Here is a 23,359-nt window from a genome sequence, read left to right as displayed (position 1 = left end):
GTTTATTAATACACACTGCGCAAAATTGTAAAATCCTTGTAAGTCTGAGAATTGCATAACAGTCTCCACTTTGCATGTAGAGTAAAGGAAAATTGTCCATAAAGAGCAACTCCACCCAGGGGCGTAACTACAGAGAAGCTGCAGGGGGGCCCAGGAGGTATAGGGGCCCTAAGAGTCCCAAATAAAGAGCAATTTCCACACATACTGGTAAAACAGGACAACCTCTGTATATGTTGGGGGCCCTAAAATTAATTTGATGTGAGGCCCAGAAATGCAACAGACTTTACCCCACCTTCTGCCTAATGAAAGAAATTGTCATTATAAATAACTTAAAGGAAAACTATACCCCCAAAATGAACATTTGAGCAACAGATAGTTTATATCATATTAAGTGGCATATTAAAGAATCTTACCAAACAGGTCTATATATTTAAGTAAATCTTGCCCTTTTACATCTCTTGCCTTGAGCCACCATTTTGTGACGGTCTGAGTGCTGCCTCAGAGATCACCTGACCAGAAATACTGCAGCTCTAACTGTAACAGGAAGAAGTGTGGAAGCAAAAGACACAACTGTCTGTTCATTGGCTCATGTGACCTAACATGTATAGTTTGTTGGTTTGTATGTGTGCACCGTGAATCCTACGATCCCAGGGGGCGGCCCTTATTTTTTAAAATGGCAATTTTCTATTTATGTTTACCCAATGGCACATACTACTAAAAAGTGTATTATTATGAAAATGGCTTATTTACATGAAGCAGGGTTTTACACATGAGCTGTTTTATGCAATATCTTTTTATAGAGACCTACATTGTTTGGGGGGATAGTTTTCCTTCAACAATATACAGTCATTCCACATTTCCACTGCATTTAAAGTTAATTGTAGATGAAATTGTTTTTGATGGAATTTTTGTTTGTTCCTGTCTGTTCCCTGTACAGAGAGCACAGCCACCCCTACACACTGTGCTTCATTAATATGCAAACTAGATCCCCCAATCAGTTTCCAGTCTGCAGAGCAAGTGAGTTCAGGCTTCTCATTTATCTTCTCATTTCCTCTTCACTGGAAGCAATAAACACAACTTTTATTAGCGACCAATCGGCAGCATTGATGGGTTTTTTGACCAAAGGAAACGGTGTTATTCTGTACACCAATAGAGTGCTAGCTGTGTGTGCGGTCATGGTCAGCAGCTCCATCAGGAATGATGATGTACAGGATGGAAAATAGGAAGTGGTCATTAAAGGGGAACTATCACGAAAATGAAAATTTAATATAAGCTTCCTCATACAGGAGTAAGAAACTTTCTAAATACAATCAATCATGGGCCTGATGGCATACATCCCCGGGTTCTAAGAAAGCTTAGTTCAGTTTTAGACCAGCCCTTTTTTCTGATTTTCTCAGATCCACTTTCATCTGGTATGGTACCTCTGGACTGGAGAAAAGCTGATGTCATTCCAATATTTAAAAAGGGATTACGATCTCAGCCTGGCAATTATAGGCCTGTAAGTCTGACATCTGCGGTGGGCAAATTATTTGAAGGCTTGTTACGGGATCACATTCAAAATGTTGTCCTAGTGAATGGCATTATGAGCAGCAATCAGCATGGCTTTATGAAGGATAGGTCATGTCACACTAATTTGATACCTTAATTTATATGATGAGGTAAGTAAGATGCTGGACAGTGGGGGGGGGGGGAGCAGATGTATTAGAGATCACTCAAATAACTGATTCCAGTACAAACAAAATAACTGCCCTTTGCACAAATTCTGCATGTAGAGAGACATGATGATGTCTGAGTGAGCTCTAATACATCTTCTAGGCACCCTATTAGTTATATTGGATCATTCATGTGACACCCAACTGCTGAACGAAGAATGACGAGAAACAGATGCCGAGAGAGGAATAGTGAACATAAACTTGATTATTTCAGAAACGGTACAGAATATTTAATTGATTGTATTTAGAAAGTTTCTTATTTCAGTATGTTGAAGCTAATATAAAATGTCAACATATTTTTTGGGTTGGTGATGGTGTCCCATTAGCTTTGCAGCACTTTCCCTTCTTGTTCCCCGCGCCTACAGCCAATTTGCTATGCGCATTATACCCTCCAATCATTATGTGGCCTGCAGTGTGGCAGCGCTCAGGCTGCTCTGTTGGACATCTTTTAATGAAGGGGTTAGTTGCCTCCATACAAAGCCTCGCACAGAATCAAAGCCCACATTCCCCTACCACTGCCTTCCTACAATACCATTTCTATCATTAAAATCACAGTTACACTCTACTCTCCCTATGTGACCCATAATGAGATAAGGAGATAACAGTGAGATTTATGTAGCAGCAGAATGACGCTGTGAGACGCTAGAACCCGGGGAGCAATCGCTTAGGCTCCCTGCAAGTTGATTTTGGCAGGGGATTAACCCATTCACTACATATGAAATGGACCTCCATTTTACTTCTTCTATAATCCCAAGCCTGTTAGTGGGCCTTTATTATCATTAAAGCGGAACTATCGTGAACATGATAATTTTACATAAGCTTCAGCATACTGAAATAAGAAACTTTTATAAAAATTTTGCAGCGTTTCTGAAATAATCAAGTTTATCTTTATTATTCCTCTCTCAGCATCTGTTTCTCTTCATTCTCTCTTTATGCAGGAGTTGATTGACAGTTAGATCCAATATACAGTCGTATGAAAAAGTTTGGGAACCCCTCTGAGCCTGCATAATAATTGACTCCACTTTCAACAAAAAAGATAACCGTGGTATGTCTTTGATTTCCCAGGGACATCTGGGGTGTTTTCTGAACAAAGATTTTTAGTGAAGCAGTATTCAGTTGTATGAAATTAAATCAAATGTGAAAAACTGGCTGTGCAAAAATTTGGGTACACTTGTAATTTTGATAATTTGAATGCTTGTAACTGCTCAATACTGATTACTGGCAACAGCAAATTGGTTGGATTAGCTCGTTAAGCCTTGAACTTCATAGGCAGATGTCTCCAATCATGAGAAAAGGTATTTAAGGAGACCAATTGCAAGTTGTGCTTCTGTTTGACTCTCTTCAGAACAGTGACAACATGGGATCCTCAAACAACTCTCAAAAGATATAAAAACAAAGATTGTTCAGTATTGTGGTTTAGGGGAAGGCTACAAAAAGCTATCTCAGAGGTTTAAACTGTCAGTTTCAACTGTAAGGAATGGAATCAGGAAATGGAAGGCCACAGGCACAGTTGCTGTAAAACCCAGGTCTGGCAGGCCAAGAAAAATACAGGAGTGACATATGCGGAGGTTTGTGAGAATGGTTACAGACAACCCAAAGATCACCTCCAAAGACCTGCAAGAACATCTTGCTGCAGATGGTGTATCTGTACATCGTTCTACAATTCAGCACAATTTGCACAAAGAACATCTGTATGGCAGGGGGATGAGAAAGAAGCCTTTTCTGCACTCACGCCACAAATAGAGTCGCTTGTTGTATTCAAAAGCTCATTTAGACCACAGTCATTTTGGAACAAAGAGCTTTGGACTGATGAGACAAAAATTGAGTTATTTGGACATAACAAAAAGCACTTTGTATGGCGGAAGAAGAACACAGCATTCCAAGAAAAACACCTGCTACCTACTGTCACATTTGGTGGAGGTCCCATCATGCTGTGGGGCTGTGTGACTAGTTCAGGGACTACTGGGGCCCTTGTTAAAGTCGAGGGTCTGATGAATTCAACCCAATATCAACAAATTCTTCAGGATAATGTTCAAGCATCAGTCACAAAGTTGAAGTTACACTGCAGGGGTTGGATATTCCAACAAGACAATGACCCTAAACACACTTGGAAATCTACAAAGACATTTATACAGAGGGACAAGTACAATATTCTGGAATGAACGTCACAGTCTCCTGACTTGAATATCATGGAAAATCTATGGGATGATTTGAAGCAGACTGTCCATGCTCGGCAGCCATCAAATTTAACTGAACTGGAGAGATTTTGTATGGACGATTGGTCAAAAATACCTCCATCCAGAATCCAGACACTCATCAAAGGCTATAGGAGGCGTTTAACCTTTTCCTCTCTCAGCATCTGTTTCTCCTCATTCAGGAGTTGGGTGTCAGATGAATGATCCAATATATCTTATAGGGGGGCTCCTTTTGCCTAGAAGATGTATTAGAGCTCACTCAATCAATCACAAGACATCATGCCTCTTTTTGTTTGTTTGTACTGGAATCAGTTATTTGAGTGAGCTCTGATACATCTGCTAGGAAAGGAGCCCCCCTATAAGATATATTGGATCATTCATCTGACACCCAACTCCTGAATGAAGACAGAATGGAGAGAAACAGATGCTGAGAGAGGAACAGTGAAGACAAACTTGATTATTTTAGAAACAATACCGAATTTTTAATTGATTTAGAAAGTTTCCTACTTCAGTATGAAGAAGCTTATATTTTCACGATACTTCCCTTTAAACAAGTATATGTGAAGCGCCAACCTATATTCTGCAGGGCACTTACATCAAATATACAGGTTACATACAAATACTCACCAATACAAGTGATTGAGAGGCCCTGCCTGCACACAGTAGACCATCAACACCGATATGTACATTGCATTGTGCACCTTGACTCAACCTCATTTAACATTCTATAGAGTAACCCAGATAAACCTCTGCTTGCTAAACACTGGTCAAAAAAGGGTTTTATGCACTGAGTTTCCCATCCATTGCAATTCAAATGTACTGGTATGAAATCTGTTATCGTGAAACCTGTTATCCAGAATAATCCAAATTAGGGGAAGGCCCATTTTAATCAAATAATTCACATTTTTAAAAATGATTCCCTTTTTCTCTGTAATAATAAAACAGTACCTTGTGCTTGATCCCAACCAATATATAAATAATCCTTGTTGAAGGCAAAACAATCCTATTGGGCTTTTTCATGTTTTACATTTTTTTTTTGTAGTCTTAGGGCAGAGACACGGGGTCAGATTCAGGGGGAGATTAATCACCCTGGGATAAATATCCTCTTCTTCGGAGCGACTAATCTCACCGAACTGCCTTCCCACTGGCTAGAATGGCTAAATTGCTGGCGGGATAGCACTTGGATCACTTCGTTTTCCGAAGTCGCACAAAGTTTTCTCGTGAGGCAACTTCGGGCGACTTTGGAAAACGAAGCGCTCCAAGTGCCATCCCGCTGGTGATTTACAGCAGGAAAAGAGATTTGTCGTATTTGTGTGTCTCTGCCCTTAAGGTATACAGATCCAAATTATGGAAAGATACCTTATCTGGCAAACGTCGGGTACCAAGAATTCTGGATAACAGGTCCCATACCTGTATTTAGGTTGATTTGTGGCCATAGGGGAGTGTAGATTTCCTCCTGGCAACAAAGCACCTCATGAGTCATTGCCTTTAAGCACATCCCAAAGTCTAGTACACATAGATCTGAGCAGAGTTAGATGATAGCACTAGTTACAGTATGGTTAAACCAAAGGGCAGCCCTAACTACTCTATAGGTCAGAGAAGCAGTCATTATGGGATGGGCAGATATAAAGAAAGCACCAGCCTCAACTACAGCACAAGGACATTACTGGTGGCAATCAACAATCTCGCACGAGAGAAACGTGGCCACTGGACATGTTCGTATTTATTATGCAACCGTCTCATGTATGTAAAGCCGTCGGATCTGGGCATGATGCCGGTCTTTGCTCCACAAGGTCAAAAATGCTACAAATGATGTTAATATGAAGACTTACCAAGAAATGTGTTGGAAATATATTCTGAGACCTGGTTCCCTGAACGGCTCATCTCAGACAGGTGGGTGAGCTCACGGTTCAGCATTCTCTTGAACTGTAGGTGCGAAAACATGGACGGAGGTTAGCCATATGCCTCAAAAAGTGCACGAGCCCCTTCAGATTGGTCACAAAGAGGGCAACACTTTGGAAAACTAGGAATGTACCCAATACAGAATAAGGTTAGAAATCCCTCTGAACCCCAGAACTTTTTGCAGGAATCAGATTCAGTCAAAGCAAATCCACATCATTAAACTCATGCAATTTCAAAGATTACCCATTGGGCTTAATGATACATGGGGACCTCATCTCCACAGTAAACAGAACAACTTTGTTAGATTGGACTAATATAGGAAACTGAGCCCACACGTGGCACAATACAAGTCACCCTACACATACAGCAGAGTTTGGGACATGTACAGTAACAGAATGCTGTGTCCCACTCTATAAAGACAAGCAGAGTTTCAACACATTGCTTCCTCCTTACCTTGATGTAGCTCCAAGACAAGGAGCAGAGGTAATTGATGTCAGGCATGGTGGGCTGATAGGGTGCTGACACTCCGATGTCAGATTTGGCAAAATAGAGCGAAACAGGGCCACTGACCTGAAAACCTCTTCTCTTCACTTTCCTTTTTGCTAAAAAAGTGTCGTTTTGCCCATCTGTATCATCCCTGTCAAATCTCCCACTCAGTTGTGCAACCAATCCACACCCCTAATTTCCTAGGTCTCCTCCTTGCTTCTTAGATCCTTCAACGTCCATCATAATTTCCGTCCTACATTCATTTTCTTGTATTCCCCTTTCTAATCGGTTCCATCCCGTCTTTTTAATTCCCAAGACATTTCTTCATACTTCTTTACCCCAGTGCCTTGACCTTCTCCTGTGTGGGTGTAAGGTTCTCTCTCAGCTGTGGGGTGGCTCTTGCTCGCTTATTTCAACAACTTTCCTGTATTCACATCTTCACTGTCTCCCTCTTCGCTCCATTATCTCTCAGCTCCATTTTACGCTGTTCTCATTTACTCAAATGTGTCTCTGCTCTTCCTCACCTGCCAAAGCCCCTCTCTCCCTCTTAGCATCCATTCATGCTCCCTGTTTTGCTCTCAATCATCTAACTGCTGCCAATTCACTTCCCAGTTCTTCCCAGGCTGCTGCTTCTTCTCTGTCCTCTCTGGTTTGCATTCTCTTGTCATGTATTCTCTCCACGCCCTACACGACTCCCTGCCTCCCTCCTGTTTCCCACAAGCCAGTTGGGATGAGTTCTATACTGGGTCAGGTTTCAAACGACAGAGAATGCACAATAATGTGCAAGGGTATCACTGTTCAAAATTAGGGCACACTGCATACACAAGGATGAATATCTGTGCTTTGTAAGGCAAACTGATCCTAGGCTACATAATGCAGTGTGCTACAACCTTCTGCCATGAGAAAAGGAAACAGAGTAATGTTATTAAATGAATATTGCTAGTTTTTTACAGTTAGGCTAACCCTAGGATCCAATTTTCAGAGCTACAGCAGTCCAAAAGGGCTAACTAAGGAGCACTTTAGGAAGCTGTGGTGCAGTTTGCTCTCATAGAGAAAAGGGAACAGTTACCTGACCTCCAGTGCTCCATGGTGACTGATATAAAGAAGTTTCAGAGGGCTATAGCATATCAGGTCTTGGTGATGTCAAATGCGCAATTGTATGAAATCTTTGGTAAATGTGCTTCTAAGTTAAAAACAGGTGTCTAAAAGTAAGCCTCGTCTCTGCCTATCAATGCAGGCGCTTATTGAATGATGCTGGGGGGAGGAAGGGGGGTGATATCACTCCAACCAGCCTGGCCGGTAAAAATTATGGTTGATCCCAATGTTATTAATAGGGAAAAAAAGATAAATATATAGGAAGGACGGTATTTTTTTCAAGAAAAGGTGGCAACCCTACTTGCAGTACAGCAGTAAAAGAGTGACTGAAGTTTATCAGAGCACAAGTCACATGACTGGGGGTAGCTGGGAAACTGACAATATGTCTAGCAACTGTCAGATTTCAAAATTAAATATAATTTAATTATGTTTGCTCTTTTGAGAAACGGATTTCAATGCAGAATTCTGCTGGAACTGATGCATTTTGAAAACATTTTTTTCTCATGACAGTATCCCTTTAAAGGAGAAGGAAAGCTACGGAGGCATTTTATTTCCAATAGATTAGCTGCAATAGTACAAGATAGAACACTATATTTATTCTGTAGAATATTTTACCATACCTGAGTAACCAGCTCTAGAAACTCTCTGTTTGTTTAGAATAGGAGCTGCAGTATTAATGTGGTGTGACATCACTTCCTGCCTGAGTCTCTCCCTGCTCTGGGCTCAGATTACAGTAGAGAAGGGAGGGGGATGGGAAGAGGAGCAAACTGAGCATGCTCTTGCCCAGGGCAATGAGGTTTAAGCTGAAGGCAGGAAGTCTGATACAGAAGCCCATGAGTACACAATAGAAGGAAAGAAATGTGATGTTTCTTTTGACAGAGGACTCAGAGCAGCATTACTTTGAGGGTTTACTGGTATATTTAGGTGGACCTTTCTGATAAGGCTTACTTACTTTTAACCTTTCCTTCTCCTTTAACGGTGTGATTTTGCTCCCCTTAGTGCTGTAGCACTTGCTTCCAGGGTCTTAGTAAATGGCCCATGATGTCCTTCGTCAGTTCACAAAGAACAACTGATAGTTTAGGGCTTAGATGGCTTAATAACTAACAATGTACAATGTAAAATAGTGGGTGCCTGTTAAGTTTCGTACACCACAACCAATCCCGATGTACCAATAGCGGTGAAAATGAGCTTGCTTTGGTAAAAATTTGTGCAAGTTGCAGCATACGTTTTGCCCCTTGCATTTGTGTTGAAATTGTTATTCATCACAGTAGGCTGGAGGGGTGCTTTAAAATACACAAATGTTTTGTTCGTATGGCTCCTTAAAATGATACCTGGAGCAGCTCCTCTGGGGAGGGATCCAGTAATATCTGTGTATTTATACAGCTCCTTTCTATTACAGTTATACACAGTGTAGCTCCTCTGGGGAGGGGTCCAGTAATATCTGTGTATTTATACAGCTCCTTTCTATTACAGTTATACACAGTGCAGCTCCTCTGGGGAGGGATCCAGTAATATCTGTGTATTTATACAACTCCTTTCTATTACAGTTATACACAGTGCAGCTCCTCTGAGGAGGGATCCAGTAATATCTGTGTATTTATACAACTCCTTTCTATTACAGTTATACACAGTGCAGCTCCTCTGGGGAGGGATCCAGTAATATCTGTGTATTTATACAGCTCCTTTCTATTACAGTTATACACAGGGCAGTCCTCTGGGAGGGATCCAGTAATATCTGTGTATTTATACAGCTCCTTTCTATTACAGTTATACACAGTGCAGCTCCTCTGGGAGGGATCCAGTAATATCTGTGTATTATACAGCTCCTTTCTATTACAGTTATACACAGTGCAGCTCCTCTGGGGAGGGATCCAGTAATATCTGTGTATTTATACAACTCCTTTCTATTACAGTTTATACACAGTGCAGCTCCTCTGGGAGGGATCCAGTAATATCTGTGTATTTATACAGATCCTTTCTATTACAGTTATACACAGTGCAGCTCCTCTGGGAGGGATCCAGAATATCTGTGTATTTATACAGCTCCTTTCTATTACAGTTATACACAGTGCAGCTCCTCTGGAGAGGGATCCAGTAATATCTGTTATTTATACAACTCCTTTCTATTACAGTTATACACAGTGCAGCTCCTCTGGGGAGGGATCCAGTAATATCTGTGTATTTATACAATCTCCTTTCTATTACAGTTATACACAGTACAGCTCCTCTGGGGAGGGATCCAAGTAATATCTGTGTATTTATACAGCTCCTTTCTATTACAGTTATACACAGTGCAGCTCCTCTGGGGAGGGATCCCAGTAATATCTGTGTATTTATACAACTCCTTTCTATTACAGTTATACACAGTGGCAGCTCCTCTGGGGAGGGATCCAGTAATATCTGATGTATTTTATACAGCTCCTTTCTATTACAGTTATACACAGTGCAGCTCCTCTGGGGAGGGATCCAGTAATATCTGTGTATTTAACAACTCCTTTCTATTACAGTTATACACATGCAGGTCCTCTGGGGAGGATCCCAGTAATATCTGTTATTTATACAGTCCTTTCTATTACAGTTATACACAGTGCAGCTCCTCTGGGGAGGGATCCAGTAATATCTGTGTATTTATACAAGCTCCTTTCTATTACAGTTATTACACAGTGCAGCTCCTCTGGGGAGGGATCCAGTAAATATCTGTGTATTTTATTACAGCTCCTTTCTATTTACAGTTATTGTTAAACCCAAAAAAAAACCAGTTTCTGGCAGCTCCCTCTGGGGAGGATCCAGTAATATCTGTGTATTTATACAACTCCTTTTATTCAGGTTATACACAGTTGGCAGCTCCTCTGGGGAGGGATCCAGTAATTATCTGTGTATTTATACAAGATCCTTTTCTCATTTACAGTTTATACACAGTGCAGCTTCCTCTGGGGAGGATCCCAGTAATATCTGTGTATTTATACAACTCCTTTCTATTACAGTTCATACACAGTGCAGCTCCTCTGGGGAGGGATCCAGTAATATCTGGTGTATTTATACAGCTCCTTTCTATTACAGTTATACACAGTGTAGCTCCTCTGGGAGGGGTCCAGTAATATCTGATGTATTTATACAACTCCTTTCTATTACAGTTATACACAGTGCAGCTCCTCTGGGGAGGATCCAGTAATATCTGTGTATTTATACAGCTCCTTTCTATTACAGTTATACACAGTGTAGCTCCTCTGGGGAGGGATCCAGTAATATCTGTGTATTTATACAACTCCTTTCTATTACAGTTATACACAGTGCAGCTCCTCTGGGGAGGGATCCAGTAATATCTGTGTATTTATACAGCTCCTTTCTATTACAGTTATACACAGTGCAGCTCCTCTGGGGAGGGATCCAGTAATATCTGTGTATTTATACAACTCCTTTCTATTACAGTTATACACAGTGCAGCTCCTCTGGGGAGGGATCCAGTAATATCTGTGTATTTATACAGCTCCTTTCTATTACAGTTATACACAGTGCAGCTCCTCTGGGGAGGGATCCAGTAATATCTGTGTATTTATACAACTCCTTTCTATTACAGTTATACACAGTGCAGCTCCTCTGGGGAGGGATCCAGTAATATCTGTGTATTTACACAACTCCTTTCTATTACAGTTATACACTATGTGTTTATACTTGAATGGGTTGCCATTTATATATGAGCTTTTATACTGCCTTTTATTTTATTACAGTTGAGATGATTTCTATGGAAGGGCTGAGCAGTATTGCAGAACAACTCATGTAGATAAATGTCAGTCAGTAATATTCAAGAAGCAAAACCGGTAACTATTACCGTTGTTGTTGGGTTGAAACACCCTCTGACTGACCCATCCTCTCATTATCTGTTAACCTTACAGGCCAAAGCCAGACCAAACCGTAGATCACATCTGACAGTTTCCTACCACATCTCTTTACCTAGGGATTCTATAGATTACTTGATTTATGATTTGGATGTCCTTCAGCACTCATTGCAAGGGCAAGACAAATGTATTTCCATGGCTGAACAAACTTAAAGGGTCATTGCTGACCAATAGAAACATGAATGCAATAAAACATGGACTGCAGTGCAGCCGGTAGGAAGCGAGGTGTACAACACAACTATTTGCTTTTTTCCATAAAGAGGCATCATGAGTGGGGAAGAGGGGTATTTGCTAACTTTAGTCATTAGCACTAATTAGAGAGTCACGAGAGGATACATTTAAACCTTCCCTGTGAGTTTCGCCAATGTCATACGCTAAAAGACTCTAAACACATTATGAATATATCCTAAATGACTTGGCTCTTCTGTAAAGATGGTCATATACCGTCCCATAAAAGGTACTGACTTGGCACCTCTACACCTCGTTGGCCTGTGTATGGGGCCTTTTGGCTGGCTGACTGATCTATTGTTGAAAGTCAGTCATATATCTTTGAAGCAGGTTCAAATATTCTGTTGGATGAGGACCACATGTTTCACTCCTGACATGTCACTTAGGCCCAAAGTATGATCTGATTATTGGTCTGGGGACCAAAGCATTGGATCAGCCCAATTTAGCTCATTAAAGCTGCACATACATGAAGAGATCTGGCGGCCGGTGACATTGCCAAACGAGCGGATCTTTCACCGATATGCCCATTAATGGCAGGGCTATACCGGGGTAATCCGATCATTCGGCCCTAACCGGATTACAACAAGGAGCAATGGGCTCTGACGGGTCATCGGTGGAAAAATGAAACCTTCCCGACTGGCCAGATATCGATCGAGAAGACCGTCGGAAGCCCCCATACACAGGCAGATAAATTGGTCTAAAAGACCGATATCGGCAGCTTTATCTGCCCGTGTCTGGCCATCTTTAGTAGGTGGACACAATCAGGCAAAGATCTGGACATTGGCGTTTATAAGGAACTGCACAATAGTAGCAGAACCCTGACAAGGTCTATCTAGGTGGCACTGAGATCAGTACTCTGGAGCAGTAATACATGAAAGGAGCAAGGGAACGTTCCCCTACATGAATTATCACAATGATAAAAATACAAATTAACTACAGGTATGAGATCTATTATCCAGGAACTCGTTATTTAGACAGGTCTGGGTCCTACGCATACCAGATAACAGATCCCATACCTAAGCTACATAGGCAAGATGGTAGATCGTTGTTGCTATGGACAAGGAAAGCCAATAAAAAAATTAGAAAAATATCCCAGCAGTCTTAGCAGGACTTTTTGGCTTCATGGCAGCACCCCTATGGAATCTATAAAAAAAACACGTCTGAAAATGGAATTCTAAAAAGCTACACAAGGCAAGATCAATCTGTACAATAATTGGGAGACAGCACATCAACCAAATAAATGTTTGTTTACCTGGTCCCACCAGCCAATCAGCCACGGTCTGGAGCATGTTTCACAGAAAAAATCTACCAAGGGCATTTTTCAATCCTAACTGGATATTTTCTAAGCAATCCAGTCTGCGGTCTCCAGATGCCAAAGACGTGTGAGATCTCCCAAGGTCCAAGATCCACAAACTTATACAATCCTCAAAACTTTAGGTCCCCCAAAAAATTGGTTTAAAAAAAAGGAGCTTGGAATTGGAAATACATTCACAGAATCCACAGGAAGAGGAAAAGAGACGCTTTTAGTGGGTGGAATTGGAACCTTCAGATCCTTTAAACACTTCAATATATCCGCGATGTTTCATAATATTTTGCCAAGAACGTCGAGGAGAACAAAAAATTAGGGTAACCTCTCATTTTACTGAGGCGTTGAGAGAAGATCCTTTTAAAAACAATGTAAATGAAATATAACGGAAAGTAGGATATTCTTCGGAAATTTGCCTGTAAAAAGTCCCAAGTTGCCTTGAATGGGTGTGATGAGAAAGATCCCAAGCAAAGGGTTAATACTCTAGGCGGGTGAAGGAGATCCTCCGCTTGGTGTCACAAAGTCAGATTCATTTAGGAGGTAGAACACAGACTGGAGACCTTCCTCCACCTCCCTCCATAGAAAGGGATGATGCTGTATGCACAGGTTTGCTAAGGATCCTGCTAGAATGGTATCGAGTCTCTCTCACCCTGTCAGAGGAAGGACCAGATCCCACATTCCGGACAAAACATCAAAGACACGTCCCAAAATGTATCTAGGCCTGTGTTGTTGTTTTTTTATTAACCCATCACTTGGGAGATGTTGAAATCCCCGCAACCTGTCCTTATTTAAGGGGTTACATCTTTAAAGCCTGTGCCGGTTGCCCGTTACCCTCCCGCCTCCCCCCACCCCCCCACCCCTTATCTTCCTCTTCTTCTTCCTCCGTGTCTCGGGGTGGGGGGGCAAGAAAAAACAAGTCAGTGTTCCGGTGGGCCTAAATAACTGCAAGGTAAGGCCTTCCCCTGCATCCTTAAGTGGGAGAGAGCAGATTGCACGTTACGGCAGCATCACCCTTGGGTACCAAAGTCTCCGGATGCAGCAGCGAGCAGGGATGGCAGTTGGAAGATATGAAAGGGGAGGAAAGCTATCCGTCGCTTTGCTTGCAGCCAGGGCTAACTGTCAGATGGCCGATGGCTGGCTGGTATCCTCTCCTTGCTTTTCCCTATATCTAGCATACTGCAGTAAGCAGGGATGTGATGTAAAATAAAAGGGGAGGGGGGAGGAGTGTGCGGGAGGGGGGAGGGAGGTGGGGAAGGGGAGAGACACCAGCCATGCTTGCAGACATTCCCAATAATACCCTCACAGCGCTTTTTTTGTAAGGCATCCGTAGGGCCACCAATTGAATTGAATGGAATTGAATAGAATTGGTCCTCATTGTGCTGAATGGCCCTCTGCCGTTCCACCGTGCCTCGCCATTTCTGCTTGTGACTGACAGGTTCATATTGATGTGGCCTTGAACCAGGCCCCAGGCAGCCCTTCAGACATGATGGAATTACCCAGCATCCCCAGCCAGCCTGATTGTGAGGTATGCATCCTTCTATTGTACAGCTGCACAATACATCACCCCTATATATATATAATTATAATCATCTCACAAAACAAAAGAATCAACCTCCTCTTTACACGTCTCACTGCTTCCCACAGAGAAAACACCCAGACTAAAGCATGTAAGTGATGAACCTATGGCACAAGGGTCCATCGATTTCCACCTATTTACAGTGACCTGCAGTGGGATCCATTATCCGGAAAAAACGTTATCCAGAGAGCTCTGAATAGACTCCGTTTTATTCAAATAATCCAAAATTTTAAAAACAAGTTCTTTTTACTCTGTAATAATAAAACAGTAGCTTGTACTTGATCCAAACTGATATATAATTCATCCTTGCAAAAAAAAAAAAAGACTTATAAACGGTGCTTAGCGATGTCATCGGTTATAATCGGAGTTTAGTGATGTCATTTCTGTCACATGACTCACTGAAACTTGTGTATTATAATAAATAAAGTTCCCGCTGTTACAAAATATGAAGTTACCTCAAAGTTCCATGACCTCGGCCTTCGGTCTTGTGTTTTTATACGGTCATGGAACTCCTCTGTAACTTAAATTATCCTTATATTTACAAGAGGGGGCACTTTATTCACTATATAATTGGTGCTTAGTGATGTGATTTTTGTTACATGACCTAAATAGGGCCTGTTTTGAGTTCACCTTACTTTCCCCGATACAGACAGCATGTACATGGGAATAGCATTCTGTATGTATAGACTATCCCTCTTTGCAGATACAGAAGCAGGAGCTGCCATATTGCTTGCCTCACCACATGCAACAATGCAAACTCAAGAGAAGCTGTACTCTCTACCCTGCTGCACCTCCAACAACATTAGAATCTCTGGTGTGATCTGCCCAACACTGACTCAATGCAAAAGAGCCAGTCATGGATGTGACTTACCTTGTTAGATGCCATTTCGCTCACAGAACGGTAGGTCTGCATAGTCTCCAACTGATCCAGACACCAGTCCAACTCCTCCAGAGTCTCTTTGGCTAGCTGCTGATACGTTTCCTCTGTAATAGAAGAAGGCCGCGTGGAAAATATGAAAGAAGAATATTTCATGAATACAGTATATACAGCCCATAGCACAGAATGGTGAACTCCGTCAACTCATTGATTGGTGGAAGCTGGTGGCCTGGTTACTGCACTGCCACATAAATGGCAATGTAATAAAGATCATTATTTGTACTAAATGAAACCTGTAAGTTTTGTGAAGGTGACTTGCCTTTTTAAATCTCTTACAGGGTCAAGTTAAGGAATGACACCCCCATATGGGAGGGATGCCACGCACAGAAGGTAAGTGCTGGAGCATTAATTAATGGCACTATATAGCACAAGTACTTAGTACTGATATATAACACAGCGCTCGGCTCATCATTCACTGCCCTCCTAACTGCTAAATTCAGCTTAAAGGGGTTGTTCACTTTCCAAACACTTTTTTCAGTTCAATTGTTTTCAGATTGTTCCCCAGAAATAAAGACTTTTTTTCAATTACTTTCCATTTTTTATTCTTTACAGTTTTTTTTTTTTTAAATCTAAGTTTAAACACTGACTCTGGTGTTTCAAGGGGTTGTTCACCTTCAAACAACTAGTTGTTTTCAGATAGATCACCAGAAATAACGACTTTTTCCAATTACTTTCTATTTTCTATGTGTCACCGTATTGAAGTGTAAAGTGTCATTTTTCACCTTCTAAAGCAGCTCTGGAAGGGGGGGTCGCTGACCCTGTAAACTGATCTAAATTGATACATTTAGTTGACACATTTTTAATCTTTGTCCCTGCTGAGCAGAATCTCTGGGTTTCATTACAGGCAGCTGTTAGAATTGATACAATAGTTGCTAATACTCCAGAGATGCTGCTGAGAAATGGATCAACTAAATGTTGCAAAATTGTAACAGTTCAGAGTCTGAATTACTGAGCTGTCAGACTCAAACACCAGAGACAGGAACATTCAACTTTAAACTCAGATTTTGGAAAAACAGTAAAAAATAAATAATGGAAAGTCATTGAAAAAAGTTTTTATTTCTGGGGAACAATCTGAAAACAACTGAACTGAAAAAAAATGTTTGGAAGGTGAACAACCCCTTTCAGTCTGACAGCTCAGTATCAACTAAATGTATCAATTTAGAACAGTTTACCGGGTCGACGACCCCCCCCCCCACAGCTGCTTTAGTAGGTAAGAAATTTACATTTCAATATTATAAAAAGGTCACACATAGAAAATAGAAAGCAATTGGAAAAAAAGTCTTTATTTCTGGTGATCAGAAAACAACTGAACTGAAAAAAGTGTTTAGAAGGTGAAAAATCTCTTTTATGGCTATTCATGGCCAACCGTTGGCACACATGAGTCACAGCAGATGGATTAAGGCCCCCATACACAGGCCAATAAAAGCTGCTGACAGACCGAGTCGGTAGCTTATTGGCCTGTTTGTGGGGCCATCCAAGGGGCGTCCCTGATCGATATCTGCCCAAAAGTCGGCCAGATGTTGATTGGGCAGGGTAAAAAATGGAGTAAGATCTTTTTGTTGATGTGGTCCCGCGATCGGACCGCCCGTATTGCCTCCATTCTGATGTTATCGTTAGACCCTAGGGCCCACGATCGGATCAGCCCTTTATCGCCCACCTCAATGTGGGCATCGTTTGGCGATCTCCCTGTGCATGGCCACCATTAGAGATGAATACGTGTGCGGGGGCATAGACAGTCAATTTGTAACACACACAAATACTTACCTGAGAGAGTTGCTTTACAGACTGTTTGCTGAGGCAACACTGGGGAGCGCCTGTCGGATGAAACACAAACATAAATGTAATGAGAAGGGACAGTGTGATGCCTCTGCCCCCCAATATCCTGAACATGTTTCTACTGATCCCCACAACGTGAGCACATGACAAACAAACACAGGCACGTGGCCCTATTGGCATCATATACTGAGTGACGGTGATTCAATAACTCACTTGGTTGGGGTGGTAACGTTGGCAAGGATGGTATAGTTGTTGCGCACACTACGCAGGCTGGCCAGCACCTGAGAATGAACATTATTGTCACTACAGCACAGGTAACACAGCGACACATGCTACAGATACCAAAGCCACAATCATAGTCATGTTTTACTTTGTATATACCACACACTAACACTTATCATTGCTGTTATTATGCTGCTGTCATTTGAAGTTATTCCCACTTTGGGAATTGGAGGTTTTTCAGAAAACACTTGGCACATTTTCATATGCACCACCGCATTCCATCTGCTCATTTATACATGGCTAGTCAATTCACTCGCTTCCCCTTTAAAGGAGAACTAAACCCTAAAAATGAATTTGGCTAAAAATGCCTTATTTTATATAGTGAACTTATTGCATGAGGCTAAAGTTTCAGCTTGTCAATAGCAGCAATGATCCAGGACTTCAAACTTGTCACAGGGGGTCACCATCTTGGAAAGTGTCTGTGACACTCACATGCTCAGTGGGCTCTGATTGGCTGTTGAGAAGCTAAGCTTAGGGCTCGTCACTAATTATCCAGCAGAAAATGAGCTTCCCTGGCTGTAATATAAGCTGATGCTACAGGTTTGCTGATTATTAAATTCTGATGCTAATTGCACTGGTTTCTGTGCTGCCATGTAGTAATTATCTGTATTAATTACTAATCAGCCTTATATTGTGACATTTCTATTCTATGTGTACTGTATATTGTGAGTGGGTCCCTAAGCTCAGTAAGTGACACCAGCACAGAGCATGTGCAGTGAATCAGCAGAAAAGAAGATGGGGAGCTACTGGGGCATCTTTGGAGACACAGATCTTTACTGCTAAAGGGCTGTGGTTGCCTTGGGCTGGTACAGAAGCACAAAACATCATGTATAACATTTCTAGCTACTTCTTTTAATTAAGCTTTAGTTCTCCTTTAATTGGCTTAACATCTATTCTTAAGGCACATCACTCACTGATTCTTTATCCCAAGGAACCCATCAATGTCATTAGGTCACCTTGGAAGTGACCCTTTAACCCATTATACACATCTCTATTCATTACGACCCTTTAACCCATTAAACATGTTGCTTTCTCGGATGCAACTTGTTCCTTATTAGCATGAAACGTGTTAGGTATCTGTCTCCCCCTGCAATAAAATAGAATATGGAAAAGGCATATTGTTCACAGCGGAGGTTGGCCTAGAGCAGCGAGGCCTATTAACTCACGCTAGGAGTACGGAGCAGTTCTGTTTATTGGCCACTTGGTGTCGCTGTAACAAAACCTACGCACGGGGTTTGCTTTAGGATAATGATGACCTTGCTGTCCTCTACCTTCAACTGCCATGTGAAGAATCCCTCTTATTATTCTTATCCTTTATTTATACAGCAGTGCTTTATGGGAATTTAAAGGCATAATGTTTAATCCCTGAGCATGGAGATTCTGTAATGTTGCTCAAGGGCTGTTTCTAGTTGTTTTGATCACTGCTACGCGTGAGGCCTTATTATCTGTATATAGTGTGCAGCTTATGGACCCTTAGCTACTGTCTTACTCCCAGCAGGGCCAATAGATTCAGTATCGGAGGCCAAAATCCAAGGTACAGCTATTTAGCTCAAATCTCTGTGCCACAGCATAGCACTTGTTTGCTATAAACCCCCAGCAAATACTCTGTGGTCACCAGCAGTTCTCTTTAATATAATCTATATTATACACACGTGTATTTAGTGGCTACTGATTGGTGATACCATTTCATTAACAGGAATATGACTTCATGTAAAGGTGCCCATTTAGAATGAATTATACCTGAGCAAAGGGTGTAACAATGAGGTCCTCAGTGTGCCTGTATGGGGAAATAAAACAAAATAACACTGGTGAATTGATTGAAATCAAGTGAGAAGCAATGATATGTGAATTGAATTCAGATGTTACGGCATTTGGGAGAGTGATATAAGGGCAATGGGCTATAAATGAATTATTGGATGTGGTTGGAGAAGGAAAGCTGGAGATGGAAGGGGAGGCAGGAGATGGAAGTCAGAGGGGTTTATTTATCAAAGAGTGAAGTTCACAGTCCTCTAGAGTGAAATTCCACCACTCTCCAGTCATTTCTATGGGATTTTTAAAAGAATATTTATCAGTGGGTGAAAGTTCATCCTTTGATAAATACGCCTTTCAAAATCCCATAGAAATGACTGGAGAGTGGTGGAATTTCCCTCTAGAGGACTGTGGAGATCTCTAACGTCACTTTTTTGATAAATATACCCCAGAGAGAGTGGCACAAGGGTTGTAGAGGCCGCATGTAGGAAAGTTATGACTGGCTGGGGGCAGAAAAGATAGAAATGAATAGAGATAAGGTGCATAGAATGTGTACAAGGAAGTAGCTGGATGGAGTGACAATGGTGCATAGTAAATGTAGCAGAATACAGTGAAATGACACATGCGGGGGTTCAAGTTGAGGAACTTGGGTAAATAAGGGAGTCGAGATTAGGAAACTGGAGGTTACTTCTGGAGTTTGGGGCCCTCTGTCTCTAGTTAGGCCAATGCTGTCACTGAGAATCAGGGGCTGATGGTAGAAAAGCTAAAAGAGTGGGGCACTATAATTGGTGAGAGGGGAAAGAGTGGCAGATCCATGACTGGCTTGTGGGGGTGCACATTTAGTATATATTTATTAGAGATGCACCAAATCAGCCCTTTTCAGCAGCATTCGGAATTGGCCGAATCCTTGTGCCTGGCCGAACGGAAAACGAATTCTTAAAATCATGTGACTTTTCGCCACAAAACAAGGAAGTCAATTTTGTTTTTTGGCACACGTGTCTTTTTCCCTCCCCCTGACTGATTTGCATATGCTGATTAGGGTTCAGATTCGGTTCGGTATTCTGCCAAATCTTTCATGAACGATTTGGGGGTTCGGCCGAATCCAGAATAGTGGATATATAATGTATATATATGTATACATGTAGTACTTACGCCTCACTGGTGATGGAGGAATTGCGGGACATGGTTTTCGGAGACATGTCATAGTCACTGTCAGACCGGTACAGGAAAGATTCCCGCCTCTGGCTTTGTGGAAAGCTGGGGTGAAGCACCAGCCCCGGACTCGCCTGCGAATCGATTGGGCTGCGCCCTGGGGAAGGACCATTCTCCACATCGAAGCTGCAAAAAAAAAAAAAGAAGAATCAGGGTTAAGTACTCATTGTGTAGAGATTGTGCAGAGCGTGGCCTAGCAAACTCATTCCTTTCTGGACACGGGCCATTGTTGTTGTTCTGAACTGTGAGAGGAGTCTCCTTAATCCCAGTAACAGGGAAACCCATGTGGAGTGGGTGTTGGGCCGAGAGCAAGGCTGCCAATGTAGCACATCTGGAGGGATCCGTCACGTCAGTGAAACATCTGTGCGTCGGGGGGGATTAGTGGGTTTGGGCGAGGCAGGAATAGGAACGGGTGTTGCATGGAGGAATACAGGGCTGGAGTATGTACTAAACGAATACAGTAATACACTTCCCATGACAGACCACGGTGCATGGTTATAGATGGGCAGGGATACGTGGCTCTGTGGCACACTGATGATATGTTACACCCACACACGTGTGCTGTTTACTCGGCATACGTGTAAATCATCTCTCTGTCAGGGGTGGCAGTGTAGCAGATAAAAGAGGAGAGAGATAAGAGTGGCCCCTGGGAAGGGTCACTGTGTGTTTGGTACGTGGCAGCACTAGGTAACAGAGGGACACAACATGTAGCTAAGCTGCTGATTGCTGGTCACTTGAGTGCATATGTGAGTAGTAGGGGCTGAGTAAGTGCTGCCTACAGGGTGTTTTAGGTTGGGGAGAGAGAGGGCTTTTGGTTTTTGGACACAGCAACAGAGGGTCTTCCCTTGGGTAGAATTAGAGGGGTTGTTTACCTGTAAATTCACTTTTAGTATGACGTAGAGAGGGATATTCTGAGACAATTTGCAACTGGTTTTCATTTTTTGTTATTTGTGTTTTTTGAGTTATTTAGCTTTTTATTCAGCAGCTCTCCAGTTTGCGATTTCAGCTGTTTTGTAGGGTCCAAATTCCCCTAGCAACCATGCATTGATTTGAATAAGAGACTGGAATATGAATAGGAGAGGCCAATTAAAAAGTTGCTTAGAATAAGCCATACTAAAAGTTAACATTTAGGGAAAGGGGATTCACCAAAGATATCACACGGGGAGTTGTTGCAAGAATTGAGAGCTAATTTCAGTTTCACGTCTCCCTTCTTCTCTCTGGTGAGACCTATAATATGCCCAGCGCTATACAAAGAATACTCTATAACATTGTCAGTCATTGGGTCCATTGCACTGATACAGAGGCATCTGTCTCCTGAGTCTACTGATCCTCGGGATACAACGCGGAAGGGTACAGTAAAGTGCAGTCTCTACTATATAATTAAACTGGCTTCCACCGTTAAGGCTGTAATTTAACAGGGGATGCAAACCTAAATATAACATTTTGCCTAATGAAAGAAAATGTCCTTCTGAGCTTCTTCCCGATGTGCATTCATTATCCATTTCCACTGCTTTTACATTTGTTTGTGACTGTAATTGCTGCTCGAAGCGGTGTCTGTCCCTTGCTCTTCAGCTGAAGCCAGCAAACCTGTGACGAGCTTACGTTTGCTACTTTGTTTCAAGAGTCAGAACCAGCAGTGCGTAAAGGGGCAGCCTGATACTGCGTCCAATTGCAGTTCCATGGAAAGTTGCTTGGAATGATATTTCCATGACACGGTAGAGCGCAAGCTTATTGTGTAACAACTAAAGCCACGGGCATGCGTCACAGGGCAGAGAGGAGAGATCCCGTTACGTCTCGGTGACATAAGAAAGTTACCTGCGTAATAGGATTTGCAGGCTGCCCAGTGTAACAGGATTCCCTTAATCCAGCCGTCTATGAGAACAGAGAGGGATAAGTATCATGGGCATCTGTGAGTCAGGAGTCTGTCCATTCATGTAAAACATTCACATAGAGCACAGTGAGGCTTCTGATTAATGAAACATCAGTGCTTTGCCCATGTGCTTTTAGCTGGGTGCTCCACCTGCTCTCCACTCCCACACCTCTGTAATGTCACTTGCCTACCCAATTGGGGTTTTCTCATTCCCCCTCTATATACTGCTAATGTCTCTCCGCAGAAGGCACTATATTATAGTAAGCTTCTGGCGTTAGGAAACAAAAATCTTAAAGCAGAAGCAGTTTATCAGATTAGCCAAATACTGAAAGCAATAAGACTTATTATATATTTATTCTGTAGAATGCTTTACCATACCTGAGTAAACAGCTCTAGAAGCTCTCTCTGTTTGTTTAGGATAGCAGCTGCCATATTAGTTTGGTGTGACATCACTTCCTGCCTGAGTCTCTCCCTGCTCACTCATAGCTCTGGGCTCAGATTACAGCAGAGAGAGGCGGAGGGACGGGTAAAGGGAGAGAGGAGCAAACTGAGCATGCTCAAGCCCTAACCCTGGAGGTTTAAGCTGAAAACAGGAAGTCTGATACAGAAGCCCATGAGTACACAATAGAAGGAAAGAAATACTGTGTTTCTTTTGACTCAGAGCAGCATTACTTTGAGGGTTTACTGGTGTATTTATATAGACCTTTCTAAAAAAGCTTACTTAGTTTTAGCCTTTCCTTCTCCTTTAAGGCTCCCATTCACGGGCAGATATAACCTGCCGACAGATTGGCAGTGTATGGGGCACTCCATCTGGTTGGGGGGAAAAAACGCATTTATTAGGAAATCGTGTAAATCTGGCCATACATATGGAGATCCGCTCGCTTGGTGAGGTTGCAAAACGAGCAGATCTCTCCCGGTATGCTCATCTTCCGGTGGGCGATTTTAGGCTGATCTGATTGCGATTGGATCACAACAAGGAGAAAACAGACATTCAGATTGAGAACTGCATCAACCAACCGATGGAGCTTGCGATCTGATGTATTTTTCAGCCTGGCCGATCGACCTATGCCCGACTTTCGGCCAGATATTGATCAGGGAACAGTGACTGAGCACATATTGTAGATTCCCTGCTGTGCC

At 42.2% G+C, this 23,359-nt stretch overlaps 1 protein-coding gene and 1 long non-coding RNA gene across 4 annotated transcripts in view; one reads left to right on the top strand and one right to left on the bottom strand.

Annotated features, from left to right (window-relative positions):
* Positions 1 to 23,359, bottom strand: part of LOC108710155 (cAMP-specific 3',5'-cyclic phosphodiesterase 4D) — a 204,027-nt gene that overhangs the window by 20,145 nt on the left and 160,523 nt on the right. For 2 of the 3 annotated variants that reach the window (XM_018251305.2, XM_018251306.2), the window contains exons 2-7: positions 20,293 to 20,478; positions 19,132 to 19,168; positions 17,323 to 17,390; positions 17,098 to 17,147; positions 15,268 to 15,380; positions 5,740 to 5,833 (exon numbers count right to left, since the gene is read on the bottom strand). In XM_018251305.2, coding sequence (XP_018106794.1) covers positions 5,740 to 5,833; positions 15,268 to 15,380; positions 17,098 to 17,147; positions 17,323 to 17,390; positions 19,132 to 19,168; positions 20,293 to 20,478 — 548 coding nt within the window. Of the gene's footprint in view, positions 1 to 5,739; positions 5,834 to 6,262; positions 7,570 to 15,267; positions 15,381 to 17,097; positions 17,148 to 17,322; positions 17,391 to 19,131; positions 19,169 to 20,292; positions 20,479 to 23,359 lie in introns of those variants that run through there. The other variant, XM_041587225.1, reaches the window with a different exon arrangement.
* Positions 13,900 to 23,359, top strand: part of LOC121401630 — a 159,493-nt gene continuing 150,033 nt past the window's right edge. Inside the window, exons 1-2 of the long non-coding RNA XR_005966408.1 lie at positions 13,900 to 14,345; positions 15,612 to 15,663. This is a non-coding gene — a long non-coding RNA (uncharacterized LOC121401630). The remainder of the gene's footprint in view (positions 14,346 to 15,611; positions 15,664 to 23,359) is intronic.

The sequence above is a fragment of the Xenopus laevis genome, chromosome 3L, assembly GCF_017654675.1.
Source record: "Xenopus laevis strain J_2021 chromosome 3L, Xenopus_laevis_v10.1, whole genome shotgun sequence".
Taxonomy (NCBI): Eukaryota; Metazoa; Chordata; class Amphibia; order Anura; family Pipidae; genus Xenopus; species Xenopus laevis.
This window is presented reverse-complemented; position numbering and strand designations above follow the sequence as displayed.